The sequence below is a fragment of the Tursiops truncatus genome, chromosome 11 (genome assembly GCF_011762595.2).
Source record: "Tursiops truncatus isolate mTurTru1 chromosome 11, mTurTru1.mat.Y, whole genome shotgun sequence".
NCBI classification, from domain to species: Eukaryota; Metazoa; Chordata; class Mammalia; order Artiodactyla; family Delphinidae; genus Tursiops; species Tursiops truncatus.
The window spans coordinates 95,230,755-95,257,838 of NC_047044.1; the positions used below are offsets into that span (position 1 = coordinate 95,230,755).

The following is a 27,084-nucleotide window of genomic DNA, read 5'->3' on the forward strand; positions in this document are numbered from 1 at the left end:
ATTATTTATTTATTTATTTATAATTATTTTTGGTGGGTGGGCAATTAGCAAGAACTATATAGTCTGAGTAGGAGTAGTTAGGGGACATCAGGAGAAAAATTCGAAAGGTCCACAGGGTTAATATTTGTAGCATGCTTTGTGTGTTTGTTTGTTTTGGCCGCGCAGACTGTGGGGTCCTAGTTCCCAGACCAGGGACGGAAACTGTGACTCCTGCAGTGGAAGCTCAGAGTCCCAACCACTGGACTGCTAGGGGAGTCCCTGTAGCATATCTTACATCCTATTAACACCTCATTCTTGGCATTTAACAGCTTGAGAATTTTCTCTCATTACCAAAAGAAAACAAAAATGAATAAAATCCCTGAGAATCACCCTAATGAGTATGCAATAATATCACTTTGTATTAATATACCATTTTTCACTCATTTAGGAATGTTTCTTTTAATCTTTAGACACTAACTAATTATGCCTTTAACTGCATTTCATGACATGACAAATGAAATTCTATCTGCATTTCATATTATGCTCTTACTAAGTTATGTCTAATTATCAATTCAATGTACATAAAAACTGTTAAGGGCCTTAATTCTTTGGGATAAACTGTTTTAGATAATTTATCAATTTATACTCCCAGAACTAGTGAACGAGAGTTTAGTTTTCTTTTTTTTCTTTCTTTTTTTTTTTTGCAGTACGTGGGCCTCTCACTGTCACGGCCTCTTCCATTGCGGAGCACAGGCTCCGGACGCACAGGCTCAGCGGCCATGGCTCACGGGCCCAGCCGCTCCGCGGCATGTGGGATCTTCCCGGACCGGGGCACGAACCTGTGTCCCCTGGATCGGCAGGCGGACTCCCAACCACTGCGCCACCAGGGAAGCCCGAGAGTTTAGTTTTAATAACTCTGGCTGGGCTTGGATATTCTCTTTCCTTCTTTAACTTATGAGATGTAACTGATATATCCTTTATAACTTCATTTGGACTTTTTTTCTTCTTTATTCTTTTTTTTTTTTTTTGGCTGTGCTGCATGGCATGTGGCATCTTAGTTCACTGACCAGGGATCGAACACTTGCCCCCTGCAGTGGAAGCGTGGAGCCCTTACCACCGGACCACCAGGGAATTCCCTGGACTTCTTTAATTACTAAGGTTGATATTTTTTTAAGCCATTTGTATCTTTTCTTAGAAATGTACGTTTCTGTTGTTCACATTATTTTGGACTATAGCAAATACATTTTTTCTTTAAAAAAGAAAAAGGAAGGCCTTCCCTGGCAGTCCAGTGGTTAAGACTCTGCACTCCCAATGCAGGGGGCATTGGTTCGATCCCTGGTCAGGGAACTGACATCTTGCATGCCACCTGGCGTGGTCAAATAATTAATAAATAAATAAAAGAAAAAGAAACATTTTCAGTAATGGTCAGAATCAGGTAATCAGAAACTCCTAGTGCAGGGTTTCGCACCTCCTGTGTGACGATCACAAATTGAGGTCTAGATGTTCTGCTGCGATCTCTAGGCAGTGTCACCTCAAATGCACACTACTCAATATTAAAGCCTCCTGATCCAACATCTACTCCAGGTGTGGGCTGTAAACCTACGCCTATCTGCAGATTGTTACTTGAGGACACCAGTGCAGAAAACAAGAGTAAATATTAAGGAATGTTTAGAGCAATTTGACAAAGTAATGTTATGCCAGATGAATCCATTATTTTTCAGTGGGGCTTGATTTTGTATGTTTTTAAATTTTAATTTCTAGTAATCTTTCAATTTTATCTTGTAAGTATTTTGGTCCATGATTGGAGATTAAAACAACGAGCTAAACCCTCACCATAGACAGGTTGAGAAGCACTATTCTAAATTGTTTTCTTTTGACTCAGGGTATTAGTTTCTTATTGCTGCTATAAAAAATTACCACAAGGGCTTCCCTGGTGGCACAGTGGTTGAGAGTCCCCCTACCAATGCAGGGGACACGGGTGCGTGCCCCGGTCTGGGAAGATCCCACATGCCGCGGAGCGGCTGGGCCCGTGAGTCATGGCCGCTGAGCCTGTGCGTCCGGAGCCTGTGCTCCGCAACGGGAGAGGCCACAACAGTGAGAGGCCCGCGTACCGCAAAAAGAGAAAAAAAAAATTACCACAAATTTAGCATCTTAAAGCAACACAAATTATTGTCTTACAGTTCTGGAGGTTAGAAGTCTGAAACAGGTTTTAACGGGTTAAAATCAAGGTATAGCTTAGAGCTGTGTTCTTTCTGGAGGCTCTAGGGGAGAATCTGTTTCCTTGCCTTTTCTAGCGTCTAGTGTCTGTCTACATTCCTTGGCTAGTGACCTCTTTTTCCATTTTCAAAGCCAGCAGAGTAACATCCTCATAGCTCTGACTCTGATCTCCTTTATCACTTGTAATTACTTTTGTGATTACATCACCTCAATAGAGGATAATCTTCCCATCTCAAGATCCTTAACTTAATTGAATTGATAAGGTCCCTTTGGCATACAAGGTAACATATTCACAGGTTTGGGGGTTTAGGATATGGACATCTATGGGGGGGGTAGCTATTCAGCCTACTAGTTTTAGCCTCCAAAGCCACATTCTTAAATCCACCTTCAGAGAGTAATAGGGGTTCTTGGTTACACCAGACAGACTTGCTTTCCACAAATACACACGTCAGACCATATGGTCCAAGTGGTAAGTAATTAAGTGCTTTGGTTCTGGATGTAAACAAACAAATAAAATCTCTGTTGATTTTCATGAATTTTACTGTCTTAGGTGCTACCCATCAAATCGTCTAAAATCACTTTATCTATTTGCCCGTCTGGGAAAAGTTGACAAGTAATACCACAGAAAGATATCATGTTACGACAACATAACCCAAAGTCAAACAGTTGTGAAACTCTATCAGAATTTACCAAATTTTATCACCAGTTTCAAGGGGTTTTGTGTGTGTATGTGTGTCGATTATTAAAGACAACTTTTTGTGTTTTATCAGCTACCACCATTTGTTATCAGCAGCAAGACCTCTCTGCAGCACAGTCGGTATCCACACCACTCAAGTTCTTTCCGACAGAGCGACAGTCAGCTCTGTCCTTAGCATTGTTCTCTCCATTCATTGCGATTCCTTTAGTTTGAAGTTTTTTTCTTTTTCCAGGACCAGCAGCCCTAAATAAGGTAGTAATTATCAGCTGACGTTTAGATTTTGGGTTTTTTTTTTTAAGCAATTTTCACAATTATGAACAATGCTGGAGTAAACCACCTTTTACACATCATTTCATATGTTTGACTTTAGTGTAAATGCCTAGAAGTGGGATTTTCATGGGAATACTTGAAGTTGTTTTATAAATCCTGTATAAGGCTAATATTTTGACATATAATCTAAAAGGTTCTTCGAGGGAATTCCTTGGCAGCCCACTGGTTAGGACTCTGTGCTTTCACTGCTGAGGGCTAAGGTTCAATCCCTGGTTGGGGAACTAAGATACCGCAAGCCACGTGGCTTGGTCAAAAAAATAATCGATAATTAATTAATTAATTAATTAAAAAATTAAAAGATGTTCTTCTAAAAGGTTGTACAACCTACATCCTGTGGTGGGGGGTATTAACTAGATGCAATGGTAGCCTCCGAATACACTACCAGTCATGCCATCCAAGAGGCTGTAGAAATGAAAGGCTCACAAGCCAAATGAAGATGCTCAAACGGCATTTCTCAAATCAATGTGAAACACAGTGAGAGTCAAGGGAAAAGAGATGGAGTGGGTTAACATACTTAAAATGAGGTGTAAAGTAGAGTGGAAGGACCATGCTACCTGACGCCTGGGTTATTCAACGTTCGTGTCTCGTCTCTCACTGCCCCTCTCGGCCACATCAGCATTTTCCACTGGTGTATATTCATGAGGACCAGAGTTGAGTTTTGAACAAGGGGGCACAGCAGATGTCTGGAACGTCATATACCTGCTCTGTCAGAGAGATACAGGAGCAAGTACATCTGCCCACACCTATGATTGCCACCTAGCCTGCTAGGGCAGAGCACAAGTGGGAACAGGATGGAAACATAATGAGTGTCATCAATGGGTTACCAATTGGGGGATGACATAGCTGTCAGCCTAGAGTTGCCATGACTTCTATTCATACTTGGTCTTTCCATCCCCTTCAACTATAAGTACCACTTTTGGTTTTTATTTTTCTTTTTTTTTCTTTTTGGCCACACCGTGAGGCACGGGATCTTAGTTCCCTGACCAGGGATCAAACCCATGCCCCCTGCAGTGGAAGCGTGGAGTCCTAACCACTGGACCGCCAGGGAATTCCCTATAAGGACCACTTTTGTTTCTTCCATCATATATTCCATTTTTCCATCATCTTTAATATGTCTTATAGGTTACTAACTTACTCATATTTAGTGTATCTAATGAATTCTGTGTCTCAGGAGCCTCTTACTTATTCATTAGGTATATTAACACTTCCAATGAGTGTGGTCCACATCTCATCAGTTTCTATAAGTCATATACATATACTTAAGTTATATACTATATACTATTTATAAGTTGCTATCTGGTGATGAGTTTCATGACACATTATCCCAAAATATGTCACCTTGGCCATATTGAATGTTGTAAGCTAAAGAAATTTGAGAAAAGAGCAGGGAATTTCCTGGCGGTCCAGTGGTTAGGACGCCACACTCTCACTGCCGAGGGCCTGGGTTGAATCCCTGGCTGGGGAACTAAGATTCCACTAGCCGTATGCCACGGCCAAAAAAAAAAAGAGCAAAAGGCAGAAGCAGGAAGGTCACTCTGACCTTTCCCCACCCTTCTTCCCTGAAATAGGTCATAAGACCCTCATGTTAGAAATGCCCTCTCTAGACCCAGAGGAGAGGGGCATCCTTATCTCTGATGACAAAGGAACACCCAGAAGAATCCTAACAGGCCTTGTTAAATTCCCCCAGTTTCCTACGCTGACCTCATACTCCTTAAATTATCTTATTTCTACAGGACTGCCCTCAAACTTAGCATAAAAATACTCAGGTCTAACTGTTTCTTTGGGTCTTCATTTCCTTTTGAAGACTCCCGTGTCACATGAAACATTTTTTTTTTTGGTCTCTTTGTGAGGCATGCAGGGATCCCCCATCCAGGGATCCAACCCGTGTTCCCTGCAGCAGAAGTGCAGAGCTCTAACTACTGGACCGCCAGGGAGTCCCCTCACATGAAACATTGATTTATAAATTTGTATGCTTTTCTCCTGTTAATCTGTCTTTGTCAGTATAATTTTAAGACACAGCCAGAGACCATAAGAGTTTCAAGGAAAACTTTTCCTCCCCTATACTGTACTTAAGACTCTTATCAGTTCTGTTTGTCTTTATCTTGTAATATGACACGTCAATATTCTCAAATAATACAGCACTCATTGCAGAGCTCTCTAACACTACACTAAGTATCATTTTTCCCCACCACACAAAATGATGTTTCACCAGTATCATTTTTGTTTTTCCTAATCCATTAGGGAGAAATGCATAATTGTTTTTACTTAATATACTGTACTTTTAACATAATTCACAATTTTTCATATGCTTCATGGCTATTTAAACTTCTTTTAGAAATATTTTTGCCCATTTTTCACTTGGATTATTCATCTGTTAAAATTTAAATTGAAGGGCTTTCCTGGTGGCGCAGTGGTTGAGAGTCCGCCTGCCGATGCAGGGGACACGGGTTTGTGCCCCGGTCCGGGAAGATCCCACGTGCCGCGGAGCGGCTGTGCCCGTGAGCCATGGCCGCTGAGCCTGTGCTCCGCAGCGGGAGGGGCCACAACAGTGAGGGGCCTGCGTATCGCAAAAAAAAAAATTTAAATTGAGGGGACTTCCCTGGTGGCGCAGTGGTTCCGAATCTGCCTGCCAATGCAGGGCACACGGGTTCGAGCCCTAGTCCGGTAGGATCCCACATGCCGCGGAGCAGCTAAGCCCGTGCACCACAACTACTGAGTCTGCGCTCTGGAGCCCGTGAGCCACAACTACTGAGCCCACGTGCCACAACTACTGAAGCCCACGTGCCTAGAGGCCATGCTCCAAATGCAGCCAAAAATAAATAAATAAATTTATTTTAAAAAATAAAAGTTTATATTGTCCAAAATAGAATTTCTCATCTACATACCTTATCCTGCATCACAACCTGCAGGCTTGTCTACCTCAGCTAATGCCAACCCTGTTCTTCCAGTTCTTCAGGCTGAAGCCTTGGAATTATCCTTGACTCCTGTCTTTCCCTTCTACCTCATATTCAAGTCATCAGGAAATTCTGTTGGTTCTATCTATAAAATATATTCAGAATCTGTCCTTCACTGCTACCACCCTAATCTGAGACACTATTATTTCTCACCTGAATTATGCCATAACCTTTAAAATGATCTCTGCTTCCAGCCTTGGCCCATCCTTATCCCCACCCATCTGTTCTCAACACATCAGTCCAACTCCTTTTTTTTTTTTTTTTTTAAGCTGTGTAGCATGTGGGAACTTCCCCCATCAGGGATCAAGCCCGCACACCCCCTGCAGTGAAAGTGCGGAGTCTTTCCACCGGACCACCAGGGAAGTCCCAACAATGCTTTAAGAAGATCAGTTAACTCATTCACTCATTTGCTCAGAACCCTTCCCTGGCTCTCTGTCTCACTCAGAGGAAAAGTCATTGTCAAGGAGATCATATCAGTTACATCAGCTACTAATTTTGCCACTTGTTCACTCTGCTCCAACCAGACTGGTTTTGCTGCTACTCCAATCCTTCACGTGCTTACTGTTCCCTCTGCTGGGGAAATTCTCGCTAGATATTCTCACCTCCTTCAAGTTTTTACACCTTCCTCACCCTCTCCTTAGAGCTTCTCCCTAACATTCTATCATTCTATTTTAATTTCTAACTTGTTCCTGTCTCCCACAACTTGCAGTCTCCTTTACCCTGTTCTATTTTGTCCAAAGCATATATCTTCCAACATGCTAATAATTTCATTCATCTGTTGAACAAATATTTGTGCAGGCATTGTCTTAAGCATTTGAAATATATAAGTGAACATATAAAAACCCCTGACCTTGGGACTTCCCTGGTAGCACAGTGGTTGGGAGTCTGCCTGCCGATGCAGGGGACACGGGTTCGAGCCCTGATCCAGGAGGATCACACATGCTGTGGAGCAACTAAGCCCATGCGCCACAACTACTGAGCCTGTGCTCTAGAGCTCACAAGCCACAACGACTGAGGCCCCACCTGCCACAACTATTGAAGCCCACATGCCTAGAGCCTGTGCTCTGCAACAAAGACAAGCCATTGTTATGAGAGGCCCGCGCACCACAAGGAGGAGTGGCCCCCGCTCGCCGCAACTAGAGAAACCCGCGCGCAGCAACGAAGACCCAACGCAGCCAAAATAAATAAATACATAAATAAATAAATGTATAAATAAATACATAAATAAATAATAATACTTAAAAAAAAAAACCATCCTGACCTCAAACTTACATTCTATTGGTGTAAGACAGTCAGTACGCAATAAATATAATAAATAAGTAAATATTATTTGTTGAATAAAGAAACGGATATATCTTTGGGCACTTATCTGAGTACTTCTATAGAAAAATTGTTAGGAACGGAACTGTTGGGTCAAAGATTATGCACATTTTAAGGTTTTTTACAATATGGCCAAATTTTTAATCAATAGTCAACAGGAAAAGATTGGTCTAGTACACTTATGTATATAAACACATATGCATATGTTCATATGTAAATATTTGTCATATGACTACCAACTGTCTTTTCTGATCTGACCTATAACTTAATTTGAGAACATCTTTATTTTTTTTAAATAAATTTATTTATTTATTTTGGCTGCGTTGGGTCTTTGTTGTTGCGCGTGGGCTTTCTCTAGTTGCGGCGAGTGGGGGCTACTCTTCATTGCGGTGTGCGGGCTTCTCAATGCGGTGGTCTCTCTTGTTTGTGGAGAACAGCGGGCTCTAGGCGCGCGGGATTCAGTAGCCCATGTGGCTCATGGGCTCTAGAGCACAGGCTCAATGGTTGTGGTGCACGGGCTTAGTTGCTCCGCGGCATGTGGGATCTTCCCAGACCAGGGCTCGAACCCATGTCCCCCGCATTGGCAGGCAGATTCTCAACCACTGCGCCACAAGGAAAGTCTCCATGTCTTTCTTTCTTTCTTTTTTTTTTTTTTGAGGTACGCGGGGCTCTCACTGTGTGGCCTCTCCCGTTGCGGAGCACAGGCTCCGGACGCACAGGCTCAGCGGCCATGGCTCACGGGCCCAGCCGCTCTGCGGCACGTGGGATCTTCCCGGACCGGGGCACGAACCCGTGTCCCTGCATCAGCAGGCGGACTCTCAACCACTGCGCCACCAGGGAAGCCCCCCATGTCTTTCTTTTATACTTTATAAAATGATAGTGAGCATAAGTGGTGGTATTTTTTCGTTAATGTTTTTACTGGGAAAAAATATTTGGAATTTTTTGGGGGGAGGGAAATGGGAGATGAAGTTTTTTTTTATTCAAAGAATCTGACAGCCACTGACTTAGAATACTTGGTGTTATCAATGTTTCTCTTTCATAATTAAAATGGATTTGAAGAATTAAGACTTCTTAATCTTATCAAGAAAATTGACCTTTAATCTATAAATTATATACTCAGATTTCCATACTCAGAATAGCTTACCTCAAAGTATTAGGCATTCGTAAAAACTAATCTAGGGGGACTTCCCTGGCAGTCCAGTGGTTAAGACTCCGCGCTTCCACTGCAAGGGGGCACGGTTTCAATCTCTGGTCAGGGAACTAAGATCCCACATGCTGCCTGGCACGGCCAATAAATAAATTAATTAAATTAAATAAGAAAAAAAAAACTAATCTAGGAATAAATATAAGTACATAGCAATAGTCAATTATATATTTAGAAAGGGTAAATCTAATTATAAAAAATTTTAAAACAGAGTTGAATAACTTTGTAAATTAAAATTAGGTGAAAGAAAATAATATTACTTATAAAAACTTATACTTAATATTTTGTAAATTATGATTAAGAAACATGTTCTTGTTTAAAATTTAAGTAAATGTTCATGAACAACTTCTTTTCTGGATAATAGATTTATGAATCTTTTTGTTTTCTCCAAAGGCAACGAAAATAAAATATTAATGCTTAAATGTCTAAATCGTCTATCTTATCTAAAAGACTGCCCTTAATATCTGGGCTTCAGGAAAGAAAACAAGCACTAGTTCTCCATCCCTCCAAGGCTATAAATTTGCAGTTGAAAAGGATTGGCAGTGTCATTTTTATCACCTTGGATAACAGTGTTTCTTAAGCCTTGCATTCTTAGATAACAAATTCTTAAAAGTGTTCTTGCCTAGAGGGTCAGAAGACAATAGAAAAGATGTTGCTCATGACCTTTACTTTTAGGATTAACTTCTTTGACCTGTTTTGGGATTTAGGAACACCAAGTTTATCTTTGCTGTTTCAAAATTAGAGGGAGAATTTACAAGTTTTAGGGGAGAGGAAAAAAGAACAAAAATCAAAAAAACTTGAAAACTAATGTACTCATTATTTTTGAATACGCTGACTTTTTATATATGAGTATGAAATATACATGCCCATGTGACTTAAGAATGAATGAATGATTAGGCAGATATTATGATGCACCAACTTTGCTCCAGGCAATGCACTTGGTTGGTGCTTTTCAAGCTTTGTCTTGACTCATTAATGAAGCGTGAAGTAAATTGTGTGTCTCCAGGAGCATTTAAAAAAACAAAAAAAAAAAAAACCCCAACTGTGTTGAAAATACCAGAATGCATTGTGCAATAGCTAATAATTGCTTCCTGAAACTTTTTAGCTATTAATATTTATCTGGACATGTTACTAGGTGTATTTCCTAATGTGGGTCCAGGCAAGACAAAGTAAATGCTACCACACTAATGACACTCTTGAACAACAGAGGTTCCCCTTTCTTTCACGGAGTTTACATTCTGGTCAGGTGACTGATAAGAAAACCAACAATGACAATGTGATAGGATAAGCCCAAATCCTGAGGCAGCAATGTGAAAGACATTTCACCTAGAACTAAGGGATCAGGGCTGCTCCCTGGAAAAATGACATTTCAGTGAAGACCACAGGAGTGACTAAAAGGTGGACTTTGAAGACAGACTCCCTGGCTCCTACCAGGGCTCCACCACAGTTGCCCATGTAGCTCTGTGCAAGTTACTTTTAAGCTCTGTGCCTTAATTTCCCTACCTGTAAAAGAAAAAAATGAAGGTACCTACCCCATAGGGTTGTTCGGATTAACTGGCATAATGAAGGTAAAATGCTCGGTCTGACACATCCTTAATATTTGCTGTTACCATCATAGGAGCTGGGGGAGGGTTGGGCCTAGAGGGAGAGGGGGGCACATGCTCCCTCTCGTGGGGCCTGTAGGCACACAGGAATTGGGATGAGGTTGAGAATAGAGCAAAGCATAAGCAAAACCCTGAGAAAATGATAAGGTGGAAAAGTAAAATATAGGCTAGAACATGAAAGGCCTTGTAAATTGTATGGAAATTTAGATTTTAATCTGTGGACAACTGGGGGGCTTTCAAGAGTTTTAAGTGGACTGACCTTATGTGGCCAGGATCTGTGTAATAGCACACAGTAGCTTTTGTACATATTTTTTCAAGGGTGTCCTCTCTGGACTGTTGAATTTTTTCTCTTTTTTTTTTTTTTGGCCATACCACATGGCAGGCATGCGGGATCTTAGTTCCCCAACCAGGGATCAAACCTGCGCCCCCTGCATCGGAAGGCAGAGTCTTAACCATTGGACTGCCGGGGAAGTCCCAGTTGTCTATATTATATATAGTAGTGTGTGTATGTTCAGCTCAAGCTCCTGAGTTATTCCTCCTAAACTAAATAAACTCTTACAATTTTTAATATTTAGTTTACTTTTTTTCACAATAAATGTGAAAGGGCCAAACTCATTTATTATGAGACAGAGACTATTAAAATCTGACAAAAGCAAATATTTCAGTTTTAAAAAATTTTTGTACAATTTTTAAAAGTTACTTTCCATTTACAGTTATTACAAAATATTGGCTATATTCCTCATGTTGTATAATACACCCTTGAGCCTATCTTGTACCCAATAGTTTGTACCTCCCACTAGTTTATCTTTTAACAGAACAAAATACAAGGAAAAACTGACTTTCCTTTGGGTAAAAGAGAAACCTGAAAAATGTGGTGTTGTGGAAGCCAATGTCTTAAGAAAGGCTTTTTGAACAGGGTCAAATATTCCTGAGACAGACACACACACAATTATGAGGACTACAAGGCTAAGAGGCTAAGAGGGAAACGCACTCGAAATCTATTTGACTCCACACAACACTAACAATTCTAATACAAACATACTAGCACTATTAGAAAAATATATAAAATTCCTAACAAAGGTAAAAGCAGCTTGATGAAAGAGAACTTAGAGAGGGCTGAAGCTGCTGACTTTATATAGAGGATAAAATGCAAAAGTCAAACTACCAAGAGCTGGAACCTGGAGGGAATAGGCATTACATACTTTGCTACTGGATGCTTTTACTCAGTGGTGCAAAACATTATGTTAATAGCCCGGAGATGGAAACAACCTAAGTGTCCATCATCAGATGACTGGATAAAGAAGATGTGGCACATTTATACAATGGAATATTACTCAGCCATAAAAAGAAACGAAACTGAGCTATTTGTAATGAGGTGGATAGACCTAGAGTCTGTCATACAGAGTGAAGTAAGTCAGAAAGAGAAAGACAAATACTGTATGCTAAGACATATATATGGAATTTAAGAAAAAAAAATGTCATGAAGAACCTAGGGGTAAGACAGGAATAAAGACACAGACCTACTAGAGAATGGACTTGAGGATATGGGGAGGGGGAAGGGTAAGCTGTGACAAAGCGAGAGAGTGGCATGGACATATAGACACTACCAAATGTAAAATAGATAGCTAGTGGGAAGCAGCCGCATAGCACAGGGAGATCAGCTCAGTGCTTTGTGACTGCCTGGAGGGGTGGGATAGGTAGGGTGGGAGGGAGGGAGACACAAGAGGGAAGAGATATGGGAACATATGTATATATATAACTGATTCACTTTGTTATAAAGCAGAAACTAACACACCATTGTAAAGCAATTATACTCCAATAAAGATGTAAAAAAACAAAAAAAACATTATGTTAGGAAAAAACTGTATATGAAGCAACGATGATTTATATTTTAGTCTGACACCACTCCTTATCTGTTATTTACATATGAGCTTATCTTCCTTTATTTAATTTTTTTGTGGCTTTTATTGCAACCTTTTCTTTTTTTTTTGATGGTACGGGGGCCTCTCACTGTTGTGGCCTCTCCCGTTGCGGAGCACAGGCTCCGGACTCGCAGGCTCAGCGGCCATGGCTCACGGGCCCAGCCGCTCAGCGGCATGTGGGATCCTCCCGGACCGGGGCACGAACCCGTGTCCCCTGCATCGGCAGGCGGACTCTCAACCACTGCGCCACCAGGGAAGCCCTATTCCAACCTTTTAAATAGACTTTATTTATTTATTTATTTTATTTTATTTTGGCCACACCACGCGGCATGTGGGATGTTAGTTCTCCAACCAGGGATCGAACCTACGCCCCCTGCAGTGGAAGTGTGGAGTCTTAACCACTGGACTGCCAGCGAAGTCCTTAGACTTTATTTTTTAGAACTGCTTTAGAGTTACAGAAAAATTGAGAGGATAATACAGAATTTGCATATGCCCCACATCAAATTTCCCCTACTATTATCTTAACTTAGTCTGATACATTTATTAATATTAATAGACCAATATCAGTACATTATTATTAAATAAAGTCACAGTTTATTTAGATTCCCTTAGTTTTTAACCTATGTGTTTTTTTTCTGTTGCAGGATCCCATGAAGGACATCATGTTACACAGAGTTGTCATGTTTCCTTTGGCTTCTCTTGGCCATGGCAACTTCTCAGACTTTTCTTCTTTTTAACGACCTTGACAATTTTGAGGAGTCCTGTGGAGGTATTTTGTTGGATACTGCATTATTGGAATTTGTCTTCGTTTTTCTCGTAATGAGACAAGGGTTACAGGTTATTGAAGGAAGCCAACAGAAGTAAAGTGTCATTTTCATCATATCATATCAAAGGTACATACCACTGGGACTTCCCTGGTGGTCCAGTGGTTAAGAATCTGCCTTCCAGGACAGGGGATGCAGGTTCAATCCCTGGTCAGGGAACTAAGATCCCACATGCTGCTGAACAACTAAGCCCGTGCACCACAACTACTGAGCCTGTGCTCTAGAGCTCCCAAGCCACAACTACTGAAGCCTGCGTGCCACAACTACTGAAGCCCATGTGCCTAGAGCCTGTGCTCCACAGCAAGAGAAGCCACCACAATGAGAAGCCCGCGCACTGCAACAAAGAGTAGCCCCTGCTTGCCACAACTAGAGAAAGCCTGCGTGCAGCAACGAAGACCCAACTCAGCCAAAATAAATAAATAAATAAAATTTTAAAATATATAAAATTTAAAAAAGGGTACATACCATCAAGATTGATCACTGTTGATGCTCGCCTTGATCACCTGGCTGAGGTAGTGTTTGTTAAGTTTCTCACTAGAAAGTTACTCCCTTTTTCCTGCTTCCCATACTATGCACTTTGAAATGCTGTCACTATGTGCAGCCCAAACATAAGGAGTATGGACTTAAGTTTCCTCCTCCTTGATGGAGAAGAAGCTACATAAATTATTTGGAAATCTTCTGCACGGGAGGTTTGTCTCTTCTCCTCCGTTTATGAATTTACTCAATCATTGATTTATATCTTTATAGACTCATGGATATTTATTTTATACTTTGATATTTATTCTACTTTTTTAACCACTTTTTTTAATTTTTAAAATTATTTATTTGTGTATGTATTTATTTATTTATTTGGCCTTGCCACATGGCATGCAGGACCTTAGTTCCCCAGCCAGGGATTGAACCCGCGCCCTCAGCAGTGAAAGCACAGAGTCCTAACCACTGAACCACCAAGGAATTCCCTTTGATATTTATTTTAATCCAATACTACTTATTTATTGGTGCTCAGATTGTTGCACCTCTTTCAGTTGGGTCCTGTACTCCTTTTACATACCTCTAGTGATGTGTGTGTTATGGATTTTTTTTTTTAACACTTCCTTACTTTCTGGCCCTACAAAGTGCTCTGAATTTATCCTGTACATTCCCTGCCCCAGTCCTAGAATCAGGCATTTCCCAGAGGAGCTCTGCTTCCTTTTACTGGAAAAGGGCACTAGAAACAAAGATGCAGGTGCAAGGCATGATCATTTGTCCTGGGGGAGGGGAGTAATGTTTTTTAGGCCCCCTCTCATCTGTCAGAGCAAACAAAATATGTGTTTATACTAATATATGTATATAACCTCGCAGGACGTTTGGTCCTTTCCAAAACATCCATTGAGACATTTGGTCCATGATTTGTTAAATAATACAAATATTTAACTTTGTTAAAATCTTACTTACATTATTTTTATTATAATTCATGATGCATTTTGGATTTCACATTTATTCTTGTTCCTCCTTGTCATTAAATTTGGTATGATTTCTCTTAAGTGGAAGAGCAATTGCTCTCAAGTATATATTGACCTGTTTATTGGCTTTATATTCATTATACCTGTTAACAATTTTAGTTACACAAATTTGATTTTGTCAGTATTATTGTGAAGTTGGTAGCAGTATTGGAGTGTGACCACCAATAACCTGGGTGATAACTGTTCACTGCTTTGCTGTTCATCTTTTAACGTGTCAATAAATCTCCAAATTGAAGTATGATGTATTACCATCAGCTCCCGAAATTTGCTATGCCAACCTTCCACCATGTTGTTTGTCCTGTGATCACTATTAAGTACTGATGTATAAACATTCCGCGTTTCTGGTGGAAATCTTGGAGCTTCTGGTCTTCTGCCTCTGCCCACCTTCCACAGACAAACACTCTCTCAACATAATCTATTAGGTCATTTACATTTTCTTCCGCAGGTCACAATGTACTCAAAAGTTTAATTTATAACTTCCAGAGGCACAGATTGAAGTCCCAACAACATGGTGTATACTTATGGGTGTTACTTTCCATTGTCATATATCAATACTTGAGTGTCAGACCCAAAGAAGATATTTCTTTTGGCCACAGTGATTGTGAAAGTGAAACAAGCATCTTTTTACTTGTTCATTTGTTAGAAGTAATTGAATCTCGAATTCACATTTGCAATCTCGAAGTCCATCATGCACAATGAAGGGTTAATGTCAAGATTTCTTTTTCATGCAGATGCAAGTACTTTCTCACTTATATCTGTGTCTTCTTACCTTTTCTTTTTGTTTTTTTTCACTCTCCTTCTTTTCATCTTTTCATTGTTAGTGCATGAATCAATGGCACAGGATAACCCGATACTACACTGGGCACAGTGAGTTACTGAGTGAACCATTTTGGTGTCATCTTGAAGGTACCATCACTGAACAATGTGGTATTAGCACTGGAACATCAAATACCGTCACACATCGTGTAAGTAAGAGTACTCTCATCACTTTGACAGACTCTCCTTCACAGCACCAGTTCATTCTACTCCTATCTCTGTTAAAGGAAGGGAAATGGTAACAAAAACTATTACAATGTAGCATTGGCTTTTCTTTTTTGTGAGTATACTATTTCTGCCATGTTCAGCTGAGAATTTTCAAATAAAGATGTCATGCCGCCAAGCAACAGAAGAAGGGTTACTTTTTTCTTTTGTAGCTCTCTGACTAATGGTTGCTGGTTTACTGGTAGGGAAAACCTTACTAATGTCTCATGGACATGAGTTTGGCTGGGCTGGATCAGCAAACAAGTAGGTTCCAGACAAGAGCATGGTAGTCCATGCCTAATGGCAGGTAAGTATAGGAACCACACCCACTAAAACCTTTACAAATAGTGGCAGACAGTTCTTGCACTCTACTGCCATCATACCTCCATAGGACATCCACTCAAGGGAAACACTGCCCATTAACCCTGAGCAATGAGATAATTGTAGGGGGGTTAATTAGATGCCCAGTATTCCTCTCATGGTAGCTATTACACCTTACTTCTTTGTGGTAGAAGAGCCACACCCATTCTTACTCCTCCCAAACTAATGAGATGCACGTAAAATGTCTACATCAATGCCTTTGCCGCTATGTTACATAGTGGCTGGACCAAACTGCTCCTTTCAGATTCTGCCCTTATTGAATAACCCAGACACATCCAACCAAATGCCCAGTGACATATTAATGCACCACACACTGAGAGATCCCATCCTCAACTTGCCATTCGCTGTGCGTTTCTCTATCCGTAAGACTCTTCCTTGGCACTCATAGCTAATAAAATATAAATTCCACTCTTCCGCAAGATTTGAAACCCCACTCTTCTACCTAACCCCATGTGCCAGCTGGGCTACCAAGGCAAAAAGGGTTATTATTGGCAATACAGTTACACAGAATTATTGGACTAATAAAACATGATAATATATATATATTTTTTAATCCTGTAAACCAAAAGTATAAATAAAACTTACGGGCTATTTGAACCCAGGTACATGTTTGAAGCATGGACGCTTTTGACAGGACCAAATGTCAAGGACCATTTGGCATGGACCACATGTCTCAAGGGACGTTTTGCACAGGACCAAATATCTGCTAATCATATATATACATAAATGTTGAAATTAGGTTATTTTATGTCTTTCCAGTCTTTAGGGGTAGAAGATCAGAGGAAAAACAATGCATGGTCCCTGGATTTCCTTCCTAAAAATCAGACACCGAGGCAGAAAGTCATTTGAACAATTTGTACAGGGGCATATGGCACTGCTCTGATCTCTGGCCAGGTTTTCGGAGTCCTCATTGGTTAATAGCCCCAATTATTATGCAACGCAATACCTCCTAGCTCTATTTTCACTTCCCTTTTCCAAACGATCTTCTATTTCAAATTCCTAATATTTTATTTCAATTTATTGACAGTAGGTGAATTCCCTGGCAGTCCAGTCGTTAGGAGGCAGCATTTTCACTGCCGTGGGCCTGGGTTCAATCCCTGGTCAGGGAAATAGGGAAATAAGATCCCATAAGCCTCGTGGCGTGGCCAAAAACAAAACAAACAAAAACAAAACTCTGTGCAATTTATTGACACTAGAATTCTACAACAGTTGCATTCCATGAGACCTAGTGCTTCTTTCTGGGGCCAATAAATAAAATGGAATAAAAGCTAATTGAAATCAGAAAGGCATTCAAACTATATAGCTGGCTTATAAAATGGGGATAATGATGGAGGAAAGATAGAGAGCTGCAGGGAAAAAGACAACTGGCATCATGGAAACTGTGTTATGGAGGAGTTAAAAAGCACTGGTGTTTAATCTACCCACCCTGTTCTCCTTCTGGTGGAGGGGATGGTTGGTGGGTACCAGCCCTGAGGCCCTCTGTCAGCATTTGCAAGAAGCATAAGAGGCTGGTGGAAGAAGACAAAGTAAATAAGAACTATTAGGGCTTCCCTGGTGGCGCAGTGGTTGAGAGTCCGCCTGCTGATGCAGGGGACACGGGTTCATGCCCCGGTCCGGGAAGATCCCACGTGCCGCAGAGCGGCTGGGCCCGTGAGCCATGGCCGCTGAGCCTGCGCGTCCGCAACGGGAGAGGCCACAACAGTGAGAGGCCCGCGTACCACCAAAAAAAAAAAAAAAGAACTATCAGGATGAACTGCATGGTCTAGAAGCCCCCGCCCGTCTCTCAAATCAGAAACCTTCTTTAATAAGTGAACAAAGGGCTGAACTGGAGGTCCTTCAGGGGCAGACAAAAGAAAGACCACAATCCTGTCTCTGGATTCCCTTTCTCCTAAGGAGAAGCCAAGGCAGGTCAGTGAAACAACAGGGACAAAGGCAAAGGCACTCCTTCGTTCTCTGGACTGAATTTCCAGAGCTGATGTGCAAAGTGGAAACTTAAGACAGTGCCCCACCAGCATTACCTACTGCACGTTCCGTGGAAACCTATAAAGAAAGAAAACATGTCCTCTGGAAATCTCATACTTAAGCAAACCTGGGAATGCCGACAGTATTTGCTACTCTCTTCTGATAGGCCTAATTGACTTCATGTTTCCAGATACCTCCATTCAAACTGCGAAGTTTGGGAAATTGATCACCCATACTTCTCTCTTCCCCTCTGAACCCCAGCTGGTTGTCATATTGTAAAGTCAATAAATGTTTCCCACTAAACTGTTAAAAAATTGATAACAGAGGCAGGATTCTATCCCTGGGAGTATTTTTTTCTTTTTCTTTAAAAAAAATTTTTTTTCAAATATAGTTGAGGGACGTCCCTGGTGACGCAGTGGTTGGGAGTCTGCCTGCCAGTGCGGGGGACACGGGTTCGAGCCCTGGTCCTAGGGGAAGCCACGTGCCGCGAAGCAACTAAGCCCGTGCGCCACAACTACTGAGCCTGCCCTCTAGAGCCGGCGAACCACACAACTACTGAGGCCTGCGCGCCTAGAGGCCGTGCTCCACAACGAGGGAGGTCACCTCACTGGGAGGCCCTTGCACTGCAGTGAAGGGTGGCCCCCGCTCACTGCAACTAGAGAAAGCCTGCTCCCAGCAACGAAGACCCAAGGCAGCCAAAACTAACTAAATAAATAAATTTATTTTAAAAATATATAGTTGATTTACAACGTTGTGTTACTTTCAGGTGTACAGCAAAGTGATTCAGTTATAGGTATATTCTTTTTTTACATTCTCTTCCATTATAGGTTATTACAGATATTGAGTAGAGTTCCCTGTGCTATACAATAGGTCCTTGTTGCTTATCTACTTTATAGATAGTAGTGTGTATATTTTAATCCCAAACCCCTAATTTATACCCCCCTGGGAGTACTGATTCTTCATTGCATAATTTCAAGAAATAAATTGGATCCAGGGAAAGGTAGGCACCGGTGGGCGGTAGGGGCCAAGCAGAGGTAAAGCGAGGGGCAGTTTTGGGCCACAGTGTGTCGGGCTGCGGCCAATGGGGGCCCCATAGCGGCGCCGGTACCGGGGTGCCCACTGCAAGCCCGCACCCCGCCCTGGGCCTCAGCGGCTGGGATCCAGGGCGGATGCCTTGGAAAACTGGTGGAAACAGTCTTCCCTACACAAGGGGGGGTGGAGAGCGAGCGCAAAGAGAGCCCAGGGACAGGGTGGGCCTGAGGTTGGAGGGACGCAGGCCACAGGGGGCGGGGCGGCGTGGGGAACCCAACAGGGCCCGAGAGAGCGCAGTAATTCATCAACTGTGTGTCTGGGAGAGTTTTCCCAAACCGCAGCCCTGGACTCTCCCTTAACTAGGCCACACCTCTCTTTGGAATACATTTCACTACCCCACCCTATATTTTGGATTCATGATTTATTGTCTGCTCCCTGAGGGCAAAAAGTTTATTTTGCCTGGGCTCTCTGGCCCGCCTGAAACCAGCCGGGCACAGTTGCCTGGGAGGAAAAAAAAAAAATCATTCAACTGGAGAGAAAAGGTGGGCTCAACAGATAAGAGAGAAAGTGGAGCCGAGATTATCATCTGTATCCATCCTAGAGGCAGATTCGAATTTTAAAAGTATTCAATACTGTCTCGGGTCTGAAAGACTTTGCCCCTTCTCCAGCCTCTGGCAGATGAAGCCATTTCACTGTTTAACATTCCTAAAGGGTAAATTTGGTTATAAAGTCAATCTCACAGAGGTGAGTGAGACGTTAAGACACTTCTAAATTCAGTTGAAGTTTTTTGGGGGTTTTGTTTGTTTTCGTTTTGGCCACAGCTGAGTGGCATGTGGGACCTTACTTTCCTGGACCAGGGATGGAACCCACACCCCCTGCATTGGAAGCGAGGACTCTTAACCACTGGACCGCCAGGGAAGTCCCTCAGCTGGTTTTAAACTTGCATTTTGTTCCTTTCTCCCAACCTTGACATTTTTTGATGCAAAAAAGTTGATGCAAAACTGGTGCAGTCTCCCAGGCCATCCTAGGTGGATTCTGAATGCCCCTTCCCAGAAATGAATGAGTCTGGAGACTCCAGGATTCCGTGCTAGTAAAGGATAAACTGAGGCATGTTAAAATGTTTGAGTTTATCTGAGCAAAAATCGATCTGAATAGGGCTGCATCCAATCTAGCAGGTAGGAAGAAATTTCACGGAGCTGTTTGGTTACAGCCAAAACAGAATGGGAACAAGGAACTTATACTAGGCAAGAAAGTGGGCTGGTTAGTAGAAAGTTACATGCCTTTAGGGGGTGGCAGATCACCTAACTAGTGCTGATAAGGCGACTCCTGATTGACTGGCTCAAGATTTTATTTCCAGGAGAGCCAAAATTAATAGTCGCAGTTTGGTGACGTGGGGATTAGCCCAACCAATTCCATTTTGGACCTGTTGTCTTGTTTTTAACACTCTAAATCTGTTACTTTGCATTCCTTTTGCCTTGTTTTTTGCTGTGCATTTTAAATTTACTTTAAAAACTGAGTGAGATGAGCTTTTAAATATGGTCTGTTGGCGTTTCCCGTTTCTGAAACTTTGGAATAGCTTACCTGGTCATGTTCTTGTAATCAAGTTAATTTCCCACAAGACAAAGGAATCTATGTGGGTGGCGATGTTTTTGACAAATTGAAAATGTTCTACACTTGCTCAATAATTTGGTTGAATACAGGATTCTAGGTTGGAAATCATTTTCCTTCAGAATTTGGAAGCTCCCTTGTCTTCCAGCATCCGGTATTGTTGAAGAATCTGAAGCCATCATATTTCCTGATCTTAGATTCTCATTATCTTACATTTTCTCTTCTATTTTATATCTGCTTCTGGTTTTGCCTTACCTACTAAGGGAATAGCTTTGATTTTATCTCCAGACCCTTCTTTTCTTGTTTCTGATCTCAAACTTCTGAATTCCAGGTAGTCTTGTTTTTTTGCTCTCTTGAGTTTTCCTTTTATTAAAAGAGCATCCTGTTTGTTTCAAAAATATTATATCTTCCCAGAAAAAAAAAGGTATTATATGATTAGTTTATCTCTGGAGAAATCAGTGATAGTTTTCATTATGAGTTCTTTTATAGTCTTTTTTCTAATTGCTTCATTCCACTTGGCTTTTTATCTCATATATCATACTATAAAGATGTTAACTAAAATGGTGTTATAATTTTAAAACACGGATTGTGTTTTCTGAATGCTCAGCTTCCGTCAAGTTTAAGCAAAGAGAAGCTCCACCATCATCTACGTCCCATACCTCCCTTGAGCTCTGGTTCTCTCACCTTTTTTCTTTTTTCTAAACTTTTTATTTTATATTGGAGTATAGCCGATTAACAATGTTGTGATAGTTTCAGGTGCACAGCAAAGCGACTCAGCCATACATATACACGTATCCATTCTAACCCCAAACTCCTCTCCCGTCCAGGCTGCCACATAACATTGAGCAGAGTTCCCTGTGCTATACAGTAGATCCTTGTTGGTTATCCATTTTAAATATAGCAGTGTCTCACCTTTTTCTTAAACCTGGATTTCTTGAGCGAGAGTCTATGTGGGCCCTTTTTACAATCTCACCTCTTAATCTGATTTTTGCCCTCGCTTCTCCAAGGGCTCTCTGAGACTGCTGTAGGAGAGGTCACCTGCCCCAAAGGGCATACAGCCGAGAGCAGAACCAAAGGAGTAGAACTTGCAGTCAGGAGTGCCAGAAAGAGTTGCTGCTACCGTTTTGAGCACAGGTGGAATCACTGGGGGGTGGCGAGGACTTGTTAAGACAAGAACGGCTGGGCCCCAGTCTTTAATTCACTAGGTCTGGGTTGGAGTTCAACCATTTCTAATCACATCTAACAAGTTACCAGGTGCCGCTGATGCTGCCCGTCTTCAGGGCACACCTTTGACAACCCCTTAAATAAAGTGTTGTGACCTGACACGCATCTACAGCTACCCCTCATGCCCTACAAAAGTAGTTATTGATCCACACTTCAACTTTTGCTCTTTACTACAAACAAACAAGATTGCTTTTGGTATTTCTTCATAGTTTCCAGCTACGGGGGAGATGGGGAGGTTGCACATTGAATAGGAGACAGTAAAAAAGAAGAGTGGGGCTGCTGAGGACCTTCTCTCCCACCCTCAGCAGTTAATGTTAGGGCTCTTTGCCAGAATTCAATACAAGTTTATTTTGGGGGGTGGAGGAGGGGTGGGGGGTAGCAATTTATAGATGTAGTTAATTTCAGTTGCTCACCAATCTTAAAGGCAATGAAATTGATAGTCTAGAAAACAAACTAAAATTACAGATCCAAAATACACATTCATAAAATCCCAAGCTTTTAAACTGTTTATAACGGATCCTTTATTTCTCCTCTCCTTTGCCTTACTAGCATCCAAAGGTTTAAGATGAGTCAGGCAAAGAAAACTAAGGAAACTTGCCATTAACTTAATTGGGAGTTAATTTGCAGTTGGAGGGAAACTGCCCTCTCCTCCCTGTACTAGAACACTTAAAGCCCAGTTCACAAACCAGTAGCCATCTCCAGAAGTAGAGCTGGGGGGAAAAGAAGGATTTTTAAGGCAACCTCAGGAAGACACAACCACAGAGGCTCTCTATAAAATTTCCAGCCTACTTGACAGAGGGCATGATTATTTTAATACAGAGCAGATGAAGAATTATCCTATTAGTCCACTAATTGGACGACGCCCACCAACTTGCCTTATCCTTTTACTCGTTAGTCATTTACATTAAAACAGGCTGGCTGATTGGCTTATCTGTAGTTTTTAAGAGGAAACACGACCTAGACTTTTACGTTGGATTCTTCTCTCACCACGGTGTCAGCTTGGATTTTTCTCCCTCTTTCTTAGCCCTATAGTTCTCCCAGGCTACTCTGTAGCAATTTGAGTCTAAGGCATCACCTTCCACTGGAACCCAAACGTCTAGGAGAAGCTTCAAGCTGTGACAAGACTCCCAATGGATTCATCTGAGGTTAACCCAACCTGGACCCTGGAGTCTCCTCAAATGTCCATCGATGAAAATTCCCAGGCAATTCCAGGTAAGCCAGACTTACCTGGGGTTCAGAAAGGTAAGAGGCTGCCTTCCTTTCTGTTATACTGACTTCAGTCTTTTACAGAGAAATGCAGTTAAGTAAACCTCTTCAGAGCGAGGAGAGCCAGGGAGTGTAGGGCCCTCCTCTAAAGAGAGGAGAAAGAAAGAGAGAAAGAGAAAGAAAAAAGAAAGGCAGGAAAAGAGGAGAAAAGTAGGAGGGGTGTGGAGCTGCATTGTTTGCTTACTATGCTCAGGAGTCTGTCAACCTTTTAAGGACATTTTCTGGGGAAGAGCAATCAGTTCTAGACGGTGGCTCACAGCGTCTTGTGCGATCAGTATTTCCATCAGCAATAGATTCCAATCAGGAATTGTAAAGGGAAAAGAATACAGGCAACCTAAACTTCGATTTGACCTAAAGGTTTTCTTAATTTCACCAACATTTCTGGGATTGGCTTTCCAGCTGAATTTACACTTTGGAAATGTTAATAAAGAGGGAAATGGCTTTTCAGAGGAAATTGAAGGAAGGGGCGGGTTTGTAAAAGCCAGTGAGCGTGCTCTGTAATGTAAATAAGTAGTAGTAAGACTTACACGATGGAGAGCTTAGAAACCGTGCTCCAGGAATACTGCTAATTAGGTTCCCTGCCTTCCAGGGTTCTTCCCAAATCATCTCTCCTTGGAGCCGCACACGATCCCAGGCGTGGCCTCCCAGGCTTGGCCTCCCATGAAATCTTATTACCCTAACCTCGGGCGGGGAATGGGTGGTGTAGGGTGGCCGCAGACGACCTGGAGCCAACCAACACCCTCTGGGCAGCTAGGAAGTTGGGTGGGTCCTCGCTGGCTTTATATTCTGCCCTCTGCCTCCGAGATCTAAACTGCCTCCCCTGCATCTTGAGGATAAGAACCCTGGTCAAAGGGAAAAACACTAATGAAGAGTATATAATACCGCCAGTTTCTCCCATTCCTTGAATCTGTCTTAGTGGAATCTTTATTTCCATGTGCACAAGTCCCTAGAAGTTGAATGGATCTTGACTCAATATCTAATACTCTCAGGTACAGGGAAAATTAATGCTAACTGCCTTGTTGTATGAGATGTTTATGAAATTTACATGATTGTTCAGATGGGAAGAGGCAAGAGTGGGTGGGTGTTTTTGTTTTTGTTTTGTTGGCTGCTCTGTGCAGGGGAAGGATCTTAGTTCCCCGACAGGGATGGAACTAGTGTCCCCTGCACTGGGAGCGCAGCGCTTTCATCACTGAACCCCCCCCACCCCACCCTGGGGAAGCCCCAAGAGTGAATGATTTCTCAAAATACTGCGTTTGAGTGGAAAGATCTAGCAGCATGAAAAAGCTGGGTAGAACTGGTGAGGGTAACAGCCACTTTGACATACTAGTTAAGGATACGGGATTTGGGGAGAGGCTGTTATATTTGGGGTTTCTTTGTCTATTTCATAGATGTAGTTCATTTTCCAGAAAAAAAAACAGGTTTTTTTTATAATTTATAAAGGTGAACTGCTGGAACTTGTTACACTGAAACACTTTGACTTGCATTAGTGCTTTATGTCCCTGCATTTATATTAAAAATCACACAAATGAAAATGGAAAAACTGTCAATACCTGGTTTCTGTTCCATGTTTTTCCACTTGGAATCATACTTAAGTACCTTTTGACCCCATGGGAAAACATCTACCATTCAGAACTACCCATAACGGGAAGAAACCACTTTTTTTTTTCCCTTTTGCCACACCCCAGGGCATGTGGGATTTTAGTTCCCTGACCAGGGCTCTAACTGCGCCCCCTGCATTGGAAGCACGGAGTCTTAACCACTGGACCACCGGGGAAGTCCCATAAAGAAAACAACTTTTTATTGTGAGAAGTGTTTCCCATTACAGTGGATTTTTAGGCTGCTCTCAGGGCATGCGGCATGCTAGTTAATGCCCGAGGTATCTGGGATCTTCACCCTGAGGAAACTTCCAGTGTCCGTTGTTGAGCTGCTTAAGAGCAGACCTAGTTTGAGCAAGAGATAAGTGGCTTCTGGATACTGCACTTCGCACTAATGGATCTTAAACTTTCCTTTTTTCTTTCAGTTGCCTCTGAACCTATGTCTGAAGTGTTAATAAAGGACCTCAGTAGATTGACGCTCAACCCTAGCATCCAATTGCCATTCATTCTACCAGAATGTCTACCTCAACCAACTGGGCGGTTACTTGGTGAAAACATACCCTATAGGAGAGGGGTGAGGACCGTGTTAACCGATCGGAGAGATAAGATGGAACGGCTGATCCAATCCATTAAAAAACGCTACGGCAAAGGAGTTCCTCGGGTGAGTTTATGTGGTCTGGGTAGGCAGCACTGCCCCACTCTAGGGGTTGGGGGGCACTCACGTAAGTCAAGATGTAAATAGTGATGGGGTGGCAGGGAGGATTCCCCGCTGGTCCAGTGGTTAAGACTCCAAGCGCCCGCTTCCACTGCAGGGGGCAAGGGTTCGATCCCCGGTGGGGGACCGTGGGCCCTCCAAAAAATTAAATAATATAAATAGCAACGAGCAGCAGTGGTCACTCATCCACTGTACTCATGAGTGCGGGGTGTGAATAACACTTAGGGTTTTAAGACTCACCGACTCTTCTTATGTTAGATGGGTAGCATTAGTAATCCAAATTTTCCTTGATAGTTTGTAATATATGTATTTTTTTCTTCCCACAAAGTCTGACTCTGAAAGAGAACCATGGCAGAATGATGTTGAGGTAACTAGAAGTTCCCTTACTATACAAGTGGGTGGGTGCGTGGTTTGGGGAGGGAGGAGGAAAGGCAAATTGGCTTGGACTTTCTCAATCCTCAGAAACTCTGGAGCAATCAGTTCATATTTGTGCTTTTTTAAAAAAATATATAAAGTCATATTTTTCAAGCAGTTTTATGTCTCCAGCAAAATTAAGCAGAAAGGACATATACTTCCTGAACCCACCCATTCATAGCCTACTCTGCTGTCAACATCTTCCAGTTATGTGGTGTTACAGTGATGAACCTGACACATTATTATCACCTAAAGTCTGTAGTTTCCATGAAGGTTCATTCTTGATGTTGTGCTGGTACTTTTTCACCTGCTGTCACAAACATGATATTCAATACCATGTAGTAAGAGGGCAAACACCTGAGCACAGAGTGTCCAGCAGCTGGTTGAGTGTCTCACGTTTAAGGCATTCAGAGAACTGACACTAGGTATATATTGATATATGTGCATGTGTGTGTGTGTGTGTGTGTGTGTGTGTAATTTTCCTTTTAAATTGAAGTATAGTTGATATATAGTATTATAAATTACAGGTGTATGACAGAGTGATTCCGTTTTTAAAGGTTATACTCCATTTATAGTTGTACAGGAATATATTATTGACTGACAGTCAGTAGCTGTTAGCATGACAAAATGGCAGTCTGGTATTTTTGGCAGCCATACATTTCGATTCCCAAAGTTTTTTGGTTTTGACCTTTTTTTTAGTGTTCCATATTCCAAAGTCTCTTCTAATAACCAACATTAGATTTGAGGGTTGTTAACGTCTCTTTGGTGTACAAGTACTTTATTATTTTAAATTATTAACCAATTAATCCAATTCATTCTTTTTTCCAGACTCAATCAAGAGGGCAAAGATTTAGATGTAGCTGTCGTTTTTGCCGGTTTCATAGAGATCCTTCTGAGGATAATTACGAGAATCATTACAATAAGTATTACAGTAATTATGACACGGAGTCGAAGGAACCATAAACCTTATTCTTGTACTATTTTTTCGTCCTGGTAATTTTAGGATCATTATGAAGCTTGGGAAAGATTGTGTACCAATATTTTGATAACCTATAAGTTCTGTGTTGTCTTTTTTTCTTGCATCTCTTTTCTACCTTAATACAGTAACTTATAAGGAATCTATGTAGCTTGCATTTGAATGACTTGAATATATTTTAGTTCCACTTTGTGAAACAAATTAACTTGTGTGGAAGGAAAGTGAAGAATATAACGTTGGGTGGCTTGGCCACAGCATTGTTAGAACAGCACGTTGAATTGCAATAAAAATGTTTGATGTGCTGTTTCAATTTTCAGTAGCAAATAAATGTGTTTATA

At 41.7% G+C, this 27,084-nt stretch overlaps 1 protein-coding gene across 1 annotated transcript; it reads left to right on the forward strand.

The window, feature by feature from the left end:
- The first annotated feature begins 22,910 nt into the window (after positions 1–22,910).
- DPPA3 (developmental pluripotency associated 3) lies at positions 22,911–26,733 on the forward strand. The gene is made up of 4 exons (XM_019926104.2): positions 22,911–22,992; positions 25,067–25,302; positions 25,685–25,723; positions 26,599–26,733. The coding sequence occupies exons 1-4, from the start codon at positions 22,911–22,913 to the stop codon at positions 26,731–26,733; spliced, it is 492 nt and encodes a 163-aa protein (XP_019781663.2).
- Positions 26,734–27,084: the final 351 nt, after the last annotated feature.

Excerpts from the sequence above, each read along its gene's own strand:
- DPPA3 (XM_019926104.2), top strand. The coding sequence starts at position 22,911 with ATGGATTCATCTGAGGTTAACCCAACCTGGACCCTGGAGTCTCCTCAA. Across the intron at positions 22,993-25,066 it reads AAATTCCCAGGCAATTCCAG|TTGCCTCTGAACCTATGTCT; the intron begins GTAAGCCAGACT and ends TTTTTCTTTCAG. Across the intron at positions 25,724-26,598 it reads CATGGCAGAATGATGTTGAG|ACTCAATCAAGAGGGCAAAG; the intron begins GTAACTAGAAGT and ends TCTTTTTTCCAG.